Raw genomic sequence first — 20271 nt, 5'->3', positions numbered from 1 at the left:
CGCTGAATCTTGACTGCAGCGGTGGTGCTGCAGCGGTGGTGCTGCAGCGGTGGTGCTGCAGCGGTGGTGCTGCAGCGGTGGTGCTGCAGCGGTGGTGCTGCGTGGCGCGGACTATGTGTTACGTGATGCGGCCGCATCACGTAACACATAGTCCGCTTTTTGTGAGAAAGTGATCCAAATCGGAAAAAAACAAGAATTAAGGACTAAAAACTGGTTAATATGTATTGTTTTTGTAAGTAACCATGGTATAAGCGGGTTAATGGCCTTCGAAGTGTGCGTTATTGCTTTCTAACGCACTTCGCGGAAGCAGGTTTCCACGGCATGCGTTAAAAAGTAATAACGCACACATTGTCGGCCATTAACCCTTACATAATATAATATAATATAATATAATATAATATAATATAATATAATATAATATAATATAATATAATATAATATAATATAATATGTAAAACAGTCAAAAACATCCCACAGAACTTGAACGCAGCATGACATAACCAGGATGATGCCACTTTGCTGTACCACTATGGTGAACCTGGTTTTGTAGGCAAACAGTTTGCAAAAGAAAATGAAGAAGAAAAAAAGAAATTGGTTTTCTTTATATCTCACTTCACTTTTTTCAGTAAAGGTTATAAGAAAAACATGAAGGAAAAATTCTGGAAAAAGTGGAGAAAATAATACAAACATCTTCAGTATTAAACGCTGTTTGGCAAAGACGAAACCTCAGAGCTAAGTGAAATGAAATTATTTTAATTAAGCTGTTGGGCCTCATTTGTGCAATTCCAAGTGTTTAATCTAATTTCTAAAGCAACCTATTTGAGGTCGGTCATGGGTTTTGATTTGTGGCTGTTAAAAACAAGAAAGAAAAAAAAGATGAACAAATCCAACATTCACCAAATAAAACACATTTTATTCAAACTCAACATGCCAGGTAATAAACTATTCTACAAGCTTTCACAAGTAAAATTTGTATAAACTTATCAGCTATATGATCTAATTAATTTAATAGTGGTATCAAACATGTATTTTCCTTTCAAAAGCACAAAGTATTATACTCACAAAATGAATAGGAAAGTCATTTGAACAAAGTATTAAAAATGGATTTGACAGAATCTATGAATTTTGGGTGACTGCAAAACATCATTCTCCGATTTGTTCAAGAATTTTCTTTCAAAAAACAAAAAAACAAACATGCTTCTGGTGACTCATATACTTGGCCTCAGGACCGTTGATTGCCAGACTCTTCCGTTCTCACCCAAACAGGCTATAACATATTAAATAAAGCTGTGGGTGTGTTGGGATGTAACACAACGCCAAAACTTCATACCACGCACACACAAACACACATTATCATTTTTATCACTATCCTCAGGGGTAAACAGCCTCTCTTATTTAGCTGATAACTGCCAGTGCTGGATAAAGATTCCCCACCACCTCTTCCTGCTCTTCCCTCTGGTCTTGCATTGCTCTGTTGGCAGAACTGATTTGTTGGATGGTAGAGGCCATCAGTCTGTCACTGCACAAAGGCAATCAAGCCAATACACTACCAAAAATAGGTAACCTCTATAGACAACCTCTTTAAAGTCTTTTTTCATGCATACTTGAATAGAATGACTGTCACTGCACACAACTCCATATTTAAGCGGAGGCTGATATTTATAGGGCACTAGCTTAAATTGTTTTACTGGAGCACAATTTTTCTGTTTAAAGTCAACTTTATTCTTTAAAGACCCACTCTGATTAAAAATTAAATTTTTATTTTTAACATGTTCTTGTAGCATTTTTTGTGATGATGGAGGACATATCTAAAGAAAATAAAGTTTAAAACTATATTTCTGAGTATTCCTTTATTCAAACAGTTGTAAATCAGAAGCAGACGAAAAAATGCAGTTTGAAAAAAACGTTATTTGTTACGTAGAAAATATGTTCTGATGCATCCGGTTGAAGACCATTAGATCCACGCACGTCTTTGTTTTCCTCGTCTCAGCTGGGATCTGGCTCAAAACTCGACGGCTGGACAGCTCCAACATTGCTCACCATTTTTGTTGTATCAGTAATATTCGGTTGGGATTGTAAGGAGCTATAAGCTAGCAGGAGAGCATGTAAACAGATGGATGATGGTAAATGGGGGCAGGCTTACTCTACGTCAACAGTTCCACCCACAAATCATAGGCGAACTTCCAATGAACTATTGCCGCTCTGCAGAAACTATGTCCTAAAAACAACACCGTTTTTATTTTTTTTTAAATTGGCTAAAAACAGCAGGATCATAAATAAAAGACTCCTGGGAACACTTTTACAATAGATCAAAAGATGATTGGAGTATGTCTTTAAATGTACAGTGCATTTGCTGCAGAGAGAAAACACCTTGCAGGCAGGGTGTGTATTACTGTGCTGATGAAGATGTGCATACCTGTTCCCCCTTCCTTCACTTTTGTTGTTCTCAGATGTCTACCTGAGGCCTCAATCCATTAAATTTTGAACCAAACCTAATCTAAAGAGATACATATATATTATTCATGTTAATGATTTTAGCAGCTTTCCATATACAACAAAGACAAAAAGTATATCTAAAAAAAAGTATATCTAAATGATTGTGGGGTATTTGCGTGTGGACCAAATGAACTCCAGTGCCATGTTCCCCAGTGAAGAAAGACACTAGTTTTTAATAAGCTGAACCCCAAATTTCTCTCTTCCTGGATCATTAGGAATCAGTCATTATATGATGGGATTTTATGTGTGGGTTGTGATGGGAACGTAAGAGGTAAATGAATGGAAATCCCCAAAGTATACATTTTTTGGTTCTCCCGTGGCACCATGCACTGATTTATCCCATATTCGATTTTCAAACATCAGAATTTGTCATGCAGACAAACTAAGAACGTAGCAGGATTAGGCAAAGAGCTGCAGCTTGCCACAAGGCTCCGTGATACCCCTGTTGATTCCAGCTCTCACATGAAACACAACGCTAAGACAAATGGTCTGTCCTAGATGACAGATGCAGGTCACTCCCCCTGGAGGCCGGGCTGCAATCGACTTACGAACAATGATGGATGTTTCTACCTGCATGCCTTTTATGATGTTATTGTAACAGCAGATTTCCAAGAAACAATGCTTATTTGTGCCTTTTACACACACACTGATTTAGTGCTCCACTGAACACATTACCCTCACATGGGGTTCATTTCATGTGACACACTTTAATGCTCTTGGTCAGAAAAAGCCACTCCATTAAATGTTTAACCTTACAGGTTTTAAACTTAAACACCCATTCTGGTGAAAATAGGGGTTTTGGTGTTTTTAAAGTCATTTTTTGATACGGATATATAAAGTAAAACTAAAATTAAAACTAGGTTTGTTGGTATTTCTTTTTTCAAATTGTTATGAATAAGGAGGAGACAAAAAAAGGTTAGATCCTGTTTGTTATGTAGAATATACATTGAGCAAGCCACAAGATCCCTACTCTGCTCGCTACTCTACTCTGCACGTGGGCTAGCCTGGGCTTCAATATACGCTCCAGCGGCCCGCTGTAGCCCTCCACTGTGGACCCGGCCCACAGCTGGGCCGACTGACGATAGCAACAGAATGTGCAGCTCAGCGTTACAGTGCAGTTAAACACACGTGCAGTGACGTCTATCTCAAAGGATGTTTAATTGGCCGTTCTGTAAGTCAATCAAGTGAGATACTTCACGGTGAGGATGATTATTCACTGAAGGCTTTTAAGAAAAAATAAATATATATTTTGTCAATTTATTTTGTATGGCCCGCGATCTACTGTCACACACTTCGTCATAATGAGTGCCCCTGATCTAGGGTCAAGGTTGATACTTTTAAAAGCATAATATACATTGATCATGTAGTTTGAAAGAGTTAAACACATTATCAATCCCTGCCAGTTTGATAATGTATCACAGTTGTCAAAGTGAGTCAAATTTAAGCAATAAATAGATATATAAAACAAAATATTTGATCAGAGATTTATTTTTGTACTCTTCTGTTAACACAAACTTAGGTTTAGGATTTTTCAAGCCTTTCCTTATAGCACAGTAATAACCATCAACAATTTATTTATGGTCTGTCTCTGTATCCATGATTGAAGCACCTATAAAATAGGCAATTTTACAGTGGCTGCACCTAATCACTCAACTAAGGGGGCAGAAATCCTTTCAGAAAAGCTGAGACCTGCCAGTAAGCCATGGAAGTATACAGAGTTCTAGGTGAGTATGTGTGGATATTTTAGCTAATGAGCTTCTGACTGATAGTGGAGGAATAAATGCTAGTAAATAAAAAAGAAATTGCTATAATTCACATTTTTGAAAAATATATGCCTTTAAATATAATGTGTAATTTCAACATTTGAAATGTTATTCCATCGCAATTTATAATAAAGTGTTAACTGTAACTTTTTTAGCCGATACAGTAACCGATATTTCCCCTGCAACTGTGGTTGATAGTTGATATTTGCCGATACCGGATCTTAAGGGTCTAAAGTAACACAAAGTTTAGATTTCCATTTTGTTTCTTTATTAGAAATGCACAAATTTTCTTTTACTGGACAATCACATGGTACTTGACGTTTTTGACATACAGGCAAAGGATCTTATTGGAACAAGTTCACTTTAAAACTTTCATATAAATATGCCTGAAAGACTGAAAACAGTCAGAAGAATATCGGTAGATTTTTTAAATATCAGGCCGATACCAATAAACACAAAATATGCAAATATCGGCCGATACTGGCACCTGCCCTTTTACTAACATGAGTGGTCACATTCAAGTACAGTAGACTTATTTTCATTTAGGATGTATTCAGACAAGACACATTTGGTTCACTTTAAGTAAACCAAACACAAAAGTGTTTCGCAAGGTAGTCTAGAAAAATGTTCCGTCTGAATACTCTCAAGCAAAGCCTGGCATGGAACCAGGAACTCATTGACATTTGGCTCATTAAAACAAATTTTAACATGACACACATTGCTTCTCACAATTTCCCTGACAATTTATTTGTCATAAGCCCTTATCAGCATACCTTTCGCCGTCTCCTCAGTAACCGCCCTGCAGCATGCCGTCGCCGTACCAAAGTACTGGTAGTAGTAAAAAGTGTTGTACCTGACGTTGCGAATTGGTCAGCGAAATATAAAGTTTAAACAAGTGAACTATCCCGACAAGGACTGCAAAGCGTCGGACTTCTTCTGGTCACTTCTTTGCCCCGCCCTTATAATGACTGAGAAGATCTTTAGCAACTTGCTTTTGTTTACAAGCTTTGGTTCGAAACATAAATGTCCAATGAAAGGTAGTCTGATTAAAGACCAAACACAAGGTTCAGAACTTGATCTGGACCAACAAACCTTTCCAGTCTAAATACAACCTTGGAGAAAAACCTGAGGGCATAATTGGGGACACAAACACCACACTTTGCCAACCAAGTGTTTTCTGGACCGAATGTACAAACACAATAGTTATTACCTCCATTAGTTATCTGAGTAAAAAACAAAAAAGAAACATCAAGTAACCCAAGGCTTCTCATCTGCTCTCCAACTAAGGATACGTTCACACTGCAGGGTTTAATGCTCAATTCCGATTTTATGAAAAAATCCGATTTTTTTGCAAGGCCGTTCACATTTCCAATTAAATCCGAACTTTTTTGATCTCCTGTGTGAAAGTAAAATGACCCAGAAGTGACCCGCATGGGCAGAAGAGTACTCAACGGTGAACGACGTCACTCGTTGTTTGCGGAAGTGGCTAACGTTAAAAATGGATGTCAACAACAGTGTTGTCAACCGTGGAGCTCTTTTTGCATTAATACATTTATTTTCACGAAGGAGCCAGCACAATGAATATCTTTTCATTTTAAGAAGGCAATGGAGCCAGGATCGTCTGTACTCACAGTTGTGGAATGGGGATGTGTATGTGCTGCGGCCGCACGCGCGTGTGTGAGAGAGAGGAGAATAGCGCGTGCAGCGAGGTAGAGAATGAGGGGGGCAGTGGGGCCGCGCATTCATGTTGTGTGTTACGGAGGAAGGAGAACAATAATAAAAGGTTTCCCCCAGAATAAATTTTATTGACTCTTTACTAACCCGTTCTCGAGAATCTAAGGGTCAGAACGGGGAAGTGAACCCCGGAGGTCCCCCGTGCTTCTGACCACGGTCGGAAAGGGGAAAAAAAAGTCATTGCGGGAAAGGTTCAACACCACGCTCGGCCATTTCGCTCAAAATATTTTCAAAAACCGCCCAGTTGCATCAAGAGCCCTTGAGTTTGGCCTGAATAGAGCTGTCACCCCAAATATGAATCAAATCGTTGACCTTGCTTCCCTTCCACTGACTGGTCTCAGCAACATCGTCCGCCATGGTTGATGTTTATGTTCTCGTTCCCGCCTACTTCAATGCAGAATTAAGAAGTTTGTAGCGTATCAATGACGTACGGGTCAGATACATGTGGCCTGGCCGGTCAGACGGTGGTCGCATTTCAAAAGATCGGATACCTATTGGATTCAGGACCACATACCCAAGTGGCCTGGGTATGTGGTCCTGAATCCAATAGGTATCCGATCTTTTGAAATCGTTTGCTCTCCTATGGAAGTGCCTAGGAGAGACAGCAGTGGAATTTCTAACAAGGTTGTTCAATAGGATTTTAGAGAGTGAGAAGATGCCTGAGGAATGGAGGAGAAGCGTTCTGGTCCCGATCTTTAAGAACAAGGGTGACACGCAGAACTGCAGCAACTATAGAGGAATAAAGTTGATGAGCCACACAATGAAGCTGTGGGAAAGAGTAGTGGAAGCCAGGCTTAGGAAGAAGGTGGAGATTTGTGAGCAGCAGTATGGTTTCATGCCCCGTAAGAGCACCACTGATGCCATTTTTGCTTTGAGAATGTTGATGGAAAAGTACAGAGAAGGTCAGAAGGAGCTGCATTGTGTGTTCGTAGATTTAGAGAAGGCGTATGACGGGGTGCCGAGGGAGGAGCTGTGGTACTGTATAAGGTCGTCTGGAGTGGCAGAGAAGTATGTCAGAGTAGTTCAGGACATGTATGAGAGAAGTATGACGGTGGTGAGATGTGCTGTAGGTCAGACAGAGGAGTTCAAGGTGGAGGTGGGACTACACCAAGGATCAGCTTTGAGTCCTTTTTTGTTTGCTATGCTGATGGACAGGCTGACAGACGAGGTAAGACAGGAATCTCCCTGGACAATGATGTTTGCGGATGACATTGTAATTTGCAGTGAGAGTAGAGAGCAGGTGGAGGAACAGCTAGAGAGGTGGAGGTTTGCTCTGGAAAGAAGAGGTATGAAGGTCAGTCGTAGTAAGACAGAATACATGTGTCTGAACGAGAGGGATCAAGGTAGAAGCGTTAGGTTACAGGGGACTGAGGTGAAGAAGGTGCAGGAGTTTAAGTACTTGGGGTCAACAGTTCAGTGTGATGGGGATTGTGGAAAAGAGGTGAAGAGGCGAGTGCAGGCAGGTTGGAGCGGTTGGAGGAAAGTGTCAGGAGTGTTGTGTGACAGAAGAGTGCCAGCAAGACTCAAAGGAAAGGTGTACAAGACAGTGGTGAGACCAGCTCTGCTCTATGGGTTAGAGACGGTAGCAGTGAGACAGAGACAAGAGGCTGAGATGGAGGTAGCGGAGATGAAGATGTTGAGGTTCTCCTTAGGAGTGACCAGGTTAGACAGGATAAGGAACGAGTACATCAGAGGGACGGCTCATGTTGCCTGTGTTAGCGACAAAGTCAGAGAAGCCAGACTGAGATGGTTTGGACATGTTCAGAGGAGGGATAGTGGATATATTGGTAGAAGGATGTTGGAGATGGAGCTGCCTGGCAGGAGGGCAAGAGGACGGCCAAAGAGGAGATACATGGATGTCTTAACAGAGGACATGAAGTTGGCTAACGTTAGGGTAGAAGATGTTCATGATAGAGTGAGGTGGAAAAGGATGATTCGCTGTGGCGACCCCTGATGGGAAAAGCCGAAAGAGAAAGAAGATACCCAAGTGGCCTGGGTCACAGTTGAAAAGATCGGATCTGTGTCGTTCAGACTGTCATGAAAAGTTTAGATCCAGGTCGCATAGGGGCAAAAAAAATCGGAATTGGGTCGTTTCAGCCTGCAGTGTGAACGTAGTCGAAAAAGGCTAAACCTTGTGGAGTCAGGATTTCCTTTTAGACAGGAACACAAATGCCAAAAAATGTATAGAGCTATGAGCAGGAAATCACACGTGTTTAGCTTGCAGAATCAACGGGGTTCTTACCTGTTTGAGCTTCTTTAAGTCTTCATCTAACTCAAGATTATCCAAGATAACAGCCACAAAAAGACTCAGCAGAATCTAAAATGAAGTAAGAGTAACATTATTCAAAATGTTAAATACAGCTGAAAAATGTAAAACCAATAACAATATTTTATTCGTAATTGAGCAAAACAACGCAGAATGCTTTTTTTTAAGTAGCACTGTCAGGTCGATTTACTGCATCCTGTCTTTCTGGAGACAGGTGTGGCTGAGAATGATGGTGTCACTGCTGTATCGGGGGACAAACATGGAAATGTCTGATTATCAGACAGACAGATAAGACATTAGAAGTGCAGGGCACTAATGGATCACATTAAAAGGGAGTTTGACCCACTTGTGTCCTCCAGCTTTTCTTTGATGATCAAAATAAAATGGAACCGAACAGAAAATAATTTATAGTTAAAAAACAAACACAGTAGTTCTGCTCACCAGAGTAGCAAAGAGATGATAGAGAATGAAGTAAATAGCAACAACTGGAGCCCACATCCGTCCAACAGCCACCAAGGTCTGATCCATGACATCTATCCAGCCTTCTTGTGTAAGGATCTGGAACATTGACATAAATGCCTGCAGGGAGAAAAAAAAACATGATAGGAGAACCTGGAGGATGCTAAAGGCTAAAAAGGCCAGAAGGTACACAACACAGAAAAACAGCAGTACAGAGAGGTATAACAACAAATGGATTGAGGGCATTGCAAAGAGACAAGACATTTTAAACGCACTGAGAGTAAATAGCGCAGTTAAGTGTGCATCCCCCCCACACCGACCTTGTCTCACCAGCATGATTACTTTCATTTAGTTTTTTGATTATATAGATGAAAAAAAGGAGAAAAAGAGCCAGATTCTGTCACCTGATACCTTACCAAACAGTATGAGAGGCTGAGACCCATAAGACTGCTTTTTAAATATAATTTTAGGATTTAATTCAATACACAATTACAGACAAAGCAGGTCATTATTTTAAACCGTGTAGTCTATTTTTAGCACTCTATTGAGTTAACGTCCTCTTTTTGGTCTGTTGTGTAGTCCATCTGCATTCAAACTATTGTCCAAGCACACTAGGGTACACTAACAGACTCACATTATCAAGTGTATGGAGAGAAATTAGACTCAGTCGGATTTGTGCGTGCGTAATTCTTGATTTGTGCGTAAATTAGGATTTGTGTATGCATATTCTTGCTTTGTGCGTGCGTAAATTAGGATCTGTGCATAAATTTGGATTTGTGCGTGATTTGTTACTCACATAATACGTTTTGTGTATAAGTTCAAAAAATATAAAATAAAAAAAATACAAAATGCAATTTACGTATGCACAAATTAAGATTACAACAGCTTGAAACTACTTACACACACACGTCTTTAAAAAACACGCACGAATCCCTTGTTACGCACACACGAAGCCAAAGTTACGCACGGATCTACCGTGAGACTGTTTTCACGTCTCACAAATTCGTCTGTAAGTGCTGCGTTTAAATACCAGTGGAATGCTCGGTCATTAGAATTTTCCTATCAGCCGTCCCTTCTAAACGTATCCAGACAATGACTCAATCAATACATGAAGACAGTAGATGTTAGTGTTGAACATAGAGGCTACTTACTTCGGGGCGCTGACCACCGAGATGGGCCGCCATTCTTCCCGTGACCCTCTCAGTCTGACTGCCTTTGATTTTTCCAGAAGAAAAAAAACAGTGCCCCCTACTGGTTGTTCCTGTTACGCATTTTGTATCAATTTGGTGTCTCGGAGAATAATATACTTTTAATATATATATTAGCGTTTAAAATTGAACGTCATATTCTCAGATAATAATTTTTATTTTCCTTTAAAGTTTTTTTAAGCCCTGCTACACCCACTGAAGGAAATACGTTTAGAAGGGAAGGCTGATAGGAAAAGTCTAATGACCGAGCATTCCACTGGTATTTAAACGCAGCACTTACGGACGAATTTGTGAGACGTGAAAAGAGTCTCACGGTAGATCCGTGCGTAACTTTGGCTTCGTGTGTGCGTAACAAAGGATTCGTGCGTGTTTTTTAAAGACGTGTGTGTGTAAGTAGTTTCAAGCTGTTGTAATCTTAATTTGTGCATACGTAAATTGCATTTTGTATTTTTTTTATTTTATATTTTTTGAACTTATACACAAAACGTATAATATGATTAACAAATCACGCACAAATCCAAATTTATGCACAAATCCTAATTTACGCACGCACAAAGCAAGAATATGCATACACAAATCCTAATTTACGCACAAATCAAGAATTACGCACGCACAAATCCGACTGAGTCTAATTTCTCTCCATACAAGTGGAATTCATTTAAGCTTTCATGACTTACAAATGAAAGAAAATGTCCCGAAGCCCCTCAGATGTCGCTACTTAACAGAGTAAATGAATCTCTTAAGAATACAGTTGTCTTGTTTTTTTTTAGGTACAGTGAAAAACAAAAACATGCCCCCTATGCAAACTAGAATCGCTCCAATGTGTCGTTTACTAAAATAAAAAACAAATCAAGGATGGATTTTTTTTGAAAAGATCCCTCATAACTTTTCAGAAATCAAATGTCTACGAATGTTGAAAGCTTTATTTGTATGGACAAAGGTAGGTATGGCATGAGAGGTGCTTACCCTGGGAAATGTAGTGAAACGGTCTAGTTCCTCAACAAAACAGAACATCTGAAGACTGATGGCTGACATGACGATGAGAAGGCTGGCTGTGAAGACCACCAGGCTGCCCAGTTTTTTACCTGGACCAAATATCTTGTACACAAAGTCCTCCAAAGCTGGTGAAATCTTAATTAAACGTACCACACGCAGCACCTAAGGGACAGAAACATACACAACTTTATTTTCTTCTCTGCGACATTAAGCATTTATTAACATGCATAAGTATCATTTTGAAACCTCATCTGATAAATCCATTTTTAATGAAAAAAATAACAACCAGAAAATGTATTTGCCCTTGCTAATATCAATAACAAAGAGGCTATTGTATGGAGTGAATTCAGTCTCAATAATCAGAAATGCACACAACCTGCACACAACAAATACCCACGCTCTGATTCACAACTGTAATTTTACGCAACATGCAATATAAATTTGGAAATGCACACCCTGTGTTTCACAAACACACACGTTGTCTTTTACACATGCACACTAAATGTTTCACACATGCACAACAAGTGTTTCTCACAAATGTGAACGCTGTGTTTCACAAAAACACAATAAATCTTTCAGAAATTCACAATAAATTTTTCAGAAATGCACAAAAGATGCTTCAAAGACATCATTTTTAGGTACATTTGCAATATGAACTCACAGATCATGCAAATTTTAAAATGTGCATTCACAAACCCGCTCTCATTTGTGAATCTTTTTTTAAATAAACTTTATTGCACATTTTTCAATTTAAAGAAATTTACATGCAGTTGCACAATAAAGAAACAATTGTTAATAATCATTTGTGAATCTCTCCACATTTGTGAGAGGTTTTTCTACGTCAAATAATTATTGTTATAACACAAAAAAATATATATATATATATATAAATTGTTGAAATGTTCCCTATTAGCAGGTGATATTATTTAATCCTAATGCAACTTTTAACACTTATTTTGAACTTGTTTTATTAAAGCATGTTTTGCTTTTATGAAATATTTGGAATATACATGTTTTAGCAATTCATATACTCTAGAAACTAGTTTAAAGAAAGTATCAGATAACTGTGTTGTCTAGCTTTAACTTTTTGTGAGACAAAACAAAGTTTAATGATTTTTCAATGATAAATAACAGTTTTTTGTTTGTTTTTAATCAGGCAGTGGTAAAACCTTTAGAGAAATACTGCAGGCAATCAGTCCAAACATGGCGGGTAAATTACATCTATTTATTATGTACATTTGTCAAAAAGAAAAAAAGGTCTTTCAAAGTTTTTATTATAAATAACAATAATATGTGCTGAAATAAGTGTTGTTACAGAATTCAAAACAAAAGAAAAAATGTCGAACTGGTTCTAATAAAACCACTGTTTTTTACAAAGCTTGCTTTGCTTTACAAAGCAAATGACATTTCATTCAAACCAAAACATAATAAGTCTAACCTTTAATAATTAAATGTCACTTATTTGTGTATGAATAAAATCAAATAGAAAATAAAAATACAAGGTTTCTGATCTGTGCTCGTTCACATATGACTGGGACACTTCTGGGTTCAGCACCAAGCTTTAAGGTTAATTACTTGTGACTTAAAGGTCGCACATTTAAACGGGGTTTTACTTTTATAGATATCAGCAAAAATGGATGATGAAGGACGTCTTGTGATAAGCAAGTGAGGTGCATTATTCATGTGGGCTCCTAAATACCACTCATTAGGGAAAAAAGCATTGACTAAAAAAATAAACTAAAAAAATAAATACTGTAATAGGATCATGTAAAATATGTCCTGTGACTCCTCCGTGTTTATTCTGGTCTCCAGTGACCTACTCGAAAAACAAAACCCATTAGTTATTTTGCATTTGAGGAGCACCTCAGATTATTCACATGGCTTATCCAGCTGGGGGGGTTAGTTTTCTTTTAATTCTGTCTACCATTATTATTATTATTACTATTATTATTATTATCATTATTATTATTACATAGATATTATCATCAGCATATTTTCCTTAACTATACAGCAAAGAAAATCTACTGAATCTCTACCAGTTCACTGCCGAATGTCCCATAACAACATATGGGATTAATACAAGTACAAATTGCACTTTTGGGAGAAATGTATGTTACAAAATACGGGAGCAAGAATGGACGTTTCATCTTGAAAGGCAAACCCTAATAGAAAACAGTAATAGACTGAATATCTGCACGCTTTACTGCTGTAACCGTATTTAGCTTCATGAAACATTGGAGGAATCTAGCAAATTACTGCAACATATGAACAATTATTAAGACAGCCATTGCATAAAGAACATTCTTAAAAGTCACCTAAACTTTAAACATCGTATTAAATCACTAAATCTGTTTAATTTTTAATCTTCTGTGTCACTTCAGAACAACTCTGCCAAGCCCTGAGTAAGACTATGCAGCGCTTCTTCTGTGTTTCTGTCAGTAGTAAATACTGACACACAACCCTACAGTGCTATCTAGTGGTTGTTGCTATTTATTTTTATTTTAAAAATCACATGAGTCGAACCTGAGTATAATTCACAACCCCAGCCAAACTACACAAATATCTGCAACTTATACTTTGCAAAGTGAGGTTTATAAAAAATATTCAAGTACCTACAGTATTTCCAAAAGTTCTTGCAAATTAGCAACATATGGCATAAATGGGTTCAAGACTGAAATGAACGTCTTGTGAACAAAACTGAGTTATACTTGTTTAAGCTGATAGAGTACTCCTTAAATAACCAGGTGACAACTGTAAGAGGTGAAACCACGAATGAGACAGAGAAGTACGTTCCAATAACGCTTGTATGTTCTACAGAAAGCACTACTGCTTCTGATTAAATGCTCTCTCATGTACTGATAGGTGCCTCAAGTGTTATTTAGAGCAGTTTGTTTGTAATGATAAAATGTTAGTAGAAGGACAGAGGAGATAGTTTAAAATAGAAAACTGAGATAGGACAGAAAAAGGAGCCAGAGTAGTCAAGAGACCAACTTAATGGTTAGCCAACTGGTATAAAAGGAATTATAAAGACATAACTGTCGTATTTTGACCAGAGGACTTGAACTTTTTGGACTAAATCGGTCAGTATTGTAATATAGGAGCATAAATATATAAAGTTATAGCAAATAAATGCATCCATCCATCTTCTGTACTCACTAAATCCTTGCTGGAGTCAGCCCAGCTACTGATGGGTGAAGTCGGGGAACACCCTACAGCAGGGGTCGGGAACCTTTTTGGCCAAGAGAGCCATAAAACGCCACATATTTTTAAATGTAATTTAAAAAGAGCCATACAATAATGTAGCGTCCCTATCCCACACTGAGGCACGGAGACTTAACCTCTTTTAAGGTTCTTTATTCTGGTTACTGTAGACCACAACAAACGCCGTAAAATTAATTCAGCAACTCCTGAATCTCTCCCGCCGAGACGAGAGCGCGTCTCCCAAATTTATATTCGCTCACTGCCGCGTCAGCCCTCCCATTTCCCTTAATCGGCCCATAGCTGAACCCCATAGGTCCAAACTACCTAACAACAGGCTGAGCGACAGAACTGAGAGCCAATCAGATCTCTGCTTGATGCGTTTCATGAACTCCAGAACTTATAACGCGGCCCAACAGCCACCCAGTCCAACTCAGACCGCAACGATATGTTTGAAACTAAATATACAAGTGAATGTGTGCATTTGATGTAATTTCAACACTTTTAAAGTACAATAAGTCTGTGGATTATTTTTAATAACATTGTTATGCTATTGCTAATAAATGATGAGTATTTCTCGTGGTAGTTTTGCTGATGGTCTAGTCTGGTTGATACGTGGTGAGTTTCTGCTTCATGCAGGCATTGAGACTTTAAACGTGATCTTATGTCTGACTGTTCTTTAGATGTGAGGCAGACGCTCACATGCAGACGGGGAGCCAAACACACACTCACACGCTGCAGTGAGTGACAGGCAGCGGGTTTTACGTTTTTACAATCCCTGCGCGGTTCACCTGCTGCCTGTCCCCACAACACCTCACCCCCACCCTCTGCTTTCTCCCTCACACATCCCGTCCCCGCAACTCCGCGCTCTTTCTCAGAGACGGGAGCGCGCAGTTTTAGGCACGGCAATTCACAGGTTTCCAGTTGGTACAAACTCTGTGAAATTATAGATAATTGTAAACTTATAGCGCTGGCGCAGATTTTTCTCTCCAAGCACCGCAACTACTGCGCGCCTCTGGCATCGCATCGCGCCCGAGAAGGACTGGTCTAATGAAAAAAAAAGTATAATTAAAGATTTGTCTGCGAGCCACATGTGACCATCAAAAGAGCCATATATGGCTCGCGAGCCATAGGTTCCCGACCCCTGCCCTACAGGTTGCCAGTCTGTTACAGCGCCACAAATAAATGAAAGTCAGATGAATTTTCATCATTGCATTGTAGTTTGTTGCCTATCAGTTCCACTTTTAATTCTCTTGGTTTGTGCTCCTTTATTTTTCTGCAGAAAACAGGCCCTTTAGAATGGTTGGTCCTCATGCTCGTTATAGTTTAAGCCTGAGAAGATTAGCCTGGCTGCTCTGCTTTAGTTTAGGTTATAAAATACATTCTCCTAAGAGCACTGTCAAAATTGCTTATGTGAATACTTTATTGATCCCACAGGGGAAATTGCTTCTCACAAGTCGGCTTGTGAAGAATTTGGGGTCAGCAGGTCCTGCTTGGCAACAGGAGCCTTGTATCTGCCCTATGATGCTATTAGTGCAATAAGGCAATAATTTTTACAGTTGATTTTTATTTCTAATTTTGGAAACCTGTAAAGTATACAAGAGAGATATTAGACAGAAACTCTAAAGCGACTTTCTCATAATTTGACATGGGAACTTCTACTTTAAGGTGGGCACTACGGTACATTAGTAACATCCTGATAACATATTTAGATAATATGGCTTTAAACAAAAAATGTGTATTTTGATATCTTTATGATAATGTATTACCACAGATCATGTTAAGCCCAAAATTCAAATGTTTTTTCTGACTAATGTTTCATTTTTATTGTATTTAATTCAAGGGAATGATAAATGACTCACATTCTAATTTGGTAGAGTAAGTTAAGCAAGTATTCACATAAAAAATCTGTCTCTGTTTCTTTCTGCATCCATACCTGAAAATACGTGAACTGGGAGTGGTACAGGTCAGGGTAGATGTGCAGTGTAGTGCCCATCACCAGCAGGGATTCAAATTTGTGTAAAGAGGAGCTGATGTAGCCGGTGAAGCCAAGACACCAAATTTTCAGAAGAGCTTCCAAGTCAAAAAGCACCGTAAACGCAACCTGAAATGGATTAAAACAAAAAACAAAACAAATGGATGTTTTTGCATTGAGTCACCACTTTCAAAGTATATTAGTGTACATACTGTATGTAGATGTGTGCATGTTTTTTTTTAAATGAAAAACAGTTCAAAAGTTGTTTTTAGCAAGAATGCAATCATGGACATACATGTGAATCTATTTATCTTCAGTCTTTAAACTGAATCTTGGGTATTTTGGATGTGAGTTTGCTTTTGCAACTTTAAGGACAGCAGCGCCATAAAATAAAAAAAACAGAAGATTTTTACAACTCTAAATAGAGGTAGAAATAAATGGACTCACCTCAGCCAGGTAAAATTCATCATAGTGTCTTCGATGGTTTTCACCTTTATAGTAGTTGCTTGCAGCTACGATGACATCAACAGCCACCATGCTCAGTATGAACATATGGAAGACTGAGGATCGCATCATTTGCTGTGGAAACAGAGCAAAGTTTATCTGCAAAATGCATTCAGTGTGAATTAAATGCAAAGAAAGCAGCCAAGATATCTTCAAGTCCCACTCTGATCATCTTTTGTTCTATTCTAAAACTACAAACCGCCTGAGCACCAACCTTTACTGCTCATAAAAACTATAAGATGACTTGCAAAAGAAGTTAAAAAGCCACAGTGTGTCCATAGACATGATCCATTTTGTTGATGTTTTGGTCTTCTTACTTACTAACGTTTGGAAAGTTTTAAATATCGAGCAGTATAAACTGTTTATTTTTGTTTGTTTGTGAGTCAATCCCGACGGCAATATCGGGCACAAAGCAGTGAAGTTCGTGGGTGACCTGCTGGACGTTGATGTTTTGGGTGGGGTCAACTTTGCTAGAATTTTTTTCCGATTTTTCCCACAATTTCTTTCTGAATTTGCAATAATTTTTTTAGAAACTGTTGTTGTTTTTTTTGTTTTTTTCCAGAATTCGCTATAATTTGTTTTCTGAATTTGATAAAATATTTTTGGAATTGGTTCTAATTTTTTTCAGACTACAACAGTTGTAGTCCTAAAGCAAAGAGATAAGGACGCGTCTACATCTTGCATTACTCGAACATGCTGGTTCACTCTAAGAGAAAGAGAACTGCCATTACGGATTTCTGTGGAGTTGGTTTTAACATTAGTGAGTTTTCTTGTGATGTTTTTGACATTATTCACGGTGAGTTACTGAGAAACTGTCTTGGATGTTTTTGTGTACTTTATTGACGGTCCCTGCTTGCCTCTGCTCGTTTTCTGCATCACTACAGACAAAAATAAACAAATGAACAAAACAGATAATGTCTATGACACGAACACACTGTGGCGTTCCAACTTTTAATTGCCACTCATCTTGTAGTTGTCATGCACAGAGGTTGTTATCTTTTGCTTTTGTCGTTCTGAAAAACTAAAATCACAGAAAACATTTGAATGAAGATCTCCCGTGTTTTTTTTAAATCTATTTTTTAAATTGAATGCAATACGCTTCCATAATTATCCCTTAAAGTACCATGTGATCATTTGTCTCACTGTTTTCAGTCACAAGTCAATTGACCCGATCCTTCTTCTGAGATTTTCTTCTAAATTAGTAGGTAATTTTAAAAAATTGGTCAATTAATTTCTAACTTGCTCTTAATTAGCTCATCAACATAAACTTAGCGATTTAATATATACATTTTCTTTTTCCTACCTTTATTTTTAGGCAAAACACTGCTTCAGGTTTTATTGATCATTTGCAATTTTCTTTGTAAATGCTCCCATTTTGTTTAAAAGATGAATTACCGTATGTGATTTTTTTTTTATCAAAACCAAGCAAACCTAGTTTAGGTAATAAATTGAAAACTAAACAGATTTTTTTATTGAACCAAATTAATCATTTATTGAACCAGTAACAGCTTTATTATTTGGTTTTTAATCCCCTAATTTTCAAAATGCGTAATACATTTTGTCGGGGATTAGTTTTAAGGTTAAACGTCTGTTTTGTTTGTTTTTTTTGTTTCACCATGATTACCAGAAGTGTATTTTTGGGGGCTGAGGAACAGCAGACTTCCTGAAACATCTACTAAAAAAAACATTCCTTAAAGAACATTAGAACATTATTGTATTATTATGAAAACTTCTGAACAGTCAAACTGAAAATAGATTTCAAAATAACCAATAGAAAATATTTAACAAAATAAGTTTTTTTTAAAGTACAATAAGTGTAGACGGAACACATTCATACAGGTGTTATGATAGACATGGTTCCAGTTTTTATCTAGGGCTCTAAATTTATCCAGTAGTTTACAAAGAGGGTAAAGAAGAGAAGACACAAAACTGCCTGAAATTAGGAGAAGTTAGCAATTATTAGCAATTGTGCAAAACCCCCGAATCAGTGAGTATTCAGAAACGAAGAACAAGCAAGGCAGATGCAACAAAGGTACACAATTTCCTGCGGGAATAGCAACAGCACTGCCTTCAGCAACATCAGATTAGAGAAAAATTCATGAGCGGAGATGCACTCATTATCCAGACAGAGACGAGACAAAAACACGCTCCTCTTATAGACAAAAGGGAGTAACCATTTATTCTTTTACAAAACAATGTGACAGTTGTGACTGCAACCTTAATCTCCACTTATATGACAGAACGAACGGCTTATGAGTGGGGAGAATCACACATCCTAAAACAGACTCGCATGAAAAATGGAGAAAATAAATATGTGAGGAATATTTGAAGACAGATGAAGAGTGGTAAAAGGGAGTTTTAGAAAGATCAAATTCACCCCGGAACAAACAAAAAAAAAACAGGACTGCTGCCATCCACCCTCCTACACATACATGTGCTTAGAATAAAACAAACTCAAGTCTGGAAGAAACCATCTGCAGTTTAGCTTACTGCTCAAATAATTGGGAAAAAATGAAATGATACACTGGTTTGTGTGATCTTAACTTGTTTCATCTGCTTTTGCTGCAAGCTATAGAAGTGTAAAAATAACAGGTCACTTTCTTTACCAAAATTATTTCAAATTATGCAAAGTTAATCACTTATGGTCTCCGTTGAGCATATTAGATAGTTTTCAGTGAATTTAGTTTTGTTTGTTGTTTTTTTTATGTAAAATTACTGTTTGTGTAAATTAAAGGACTGATTTGAAAAAAGGGATTTTGGATTTGATAAGCTGTCAAACTTCATCTAAAGCCTTTTTCAAACTTTGCAAAAACTCATTTATTGTTAAATTTCTATTTATACTGTTAATTTTTCATGATTTAAAAAATATTACATTTTGTCTTGTTAAAGGGCAACCACCAAATAGTATAGGAAATGCATTTCTTTAGAATCTTTTATAACTACATTTCTTTAATATATTTTTTCTTACCTCTACAGGGTTTTTAATTCGTTTTCAAATTTTCTTTTCTTCACAGTCTTAGAGTTCATAGGATTAAAAGAATTTTAGTAATATTTTAGGCCAAAATTCACAGATAATATCATGCACACACCATAGAAATGTTTGTAACTATAAGAAAGGTCTGAACAACATGAGTAAAATATAATTGCAAATGTTAATAAACAGTTTTTTTAAAGACAAGAATAAATAGCTAGCACTCTAACCAAAAATCCACTGTCTTCACAAAGTTCACAAAGACAACATTACTAGGCAGACACTGTGGAAGAAGGGCTATGGCGTAGGCATAAACTAAACTCCAATGCTGCAGATAGCTAAACATTTTCTTTATGTAGCCTTTCACCCATACATTTACCCATACAGAGTAATAATTTGTCTTTCCTCTGTCTTTTTCTTCCTCCCGGTGCTCAGATATTTTTTTACTGATCCTCAGTCATTTTGGAAAAGCTTTTAAATTGTGGCTCAGTCACCTTTGTTGTACACACAAACCGAAAAAAGAAAATACTGAACATCTTTTGTCTCACAGAGACCCCAGGCAAAAATGTATTTCTTAATATAGCCTTTTTAATATTGTCTTTTCTGATTTGATTTAGGCTTTGACTCAACTGGAAAGGATTAAACGGGTTAAAAAAAACAGACGGATGGGTATATCTAAAATTTGACTTTCAACAAAGCCA

At 37.6% G+C, this 20271-nt stretch overlaps 1 protein-coding gene across 2 annotated transcripts in view; it reads right to left on the bottom strand.

The window, feature by feature from the left end:
* Positions 1–20271, bottom strand: part of nalcn (sodium leak channel, non-selective) — a 76505-nt gene that overhangs the window by 28588 nt on the left and 27646 nt on the right. For both annotated transcript variants that reach the window (XM_004081445.5, XM_078940004.1), the window contains 5 exons: positions 16543–16674; positions 16057–16224; positions 10893–11084; positions 8701–8838; positions 8236–8310 (listed from right to left, as the gene is read on the bottom strand). In XM_004081445.5, coding sequence (XP_004081493.1) covers positions 8236–8310; positions 8701–8838; positions 10893–11084; positions 16057–16224; positions 16543–16674 — 705 coding nt within the window. The remainder of the gene's footprint in view (positions 1–8235; positions 8311–8700; positions 8839–10892; positions 11085–16056; positions 16225–16542; positions 16675–20271) is intronic.

Source organism: Oryzias latipes, chromosome 21 (assembly GCF_053564925.1).
Source record: "Oryzias latipes strain Hd-rR chromosome 21, Olatipes_Hd-rR_3.1".
In the NCBI taxonomy this organism is placed as follows: Eukaryota; Metazoa; Chordata; class Actinopteri; order Beloniformes; family Adrianichthyidae; genus Oryzias; species Oryzias latipes.
Note: the sequence above shows the minus strand (reverse complement) of the source record. Positions and strands in the feature narration are given on the sequence as shown.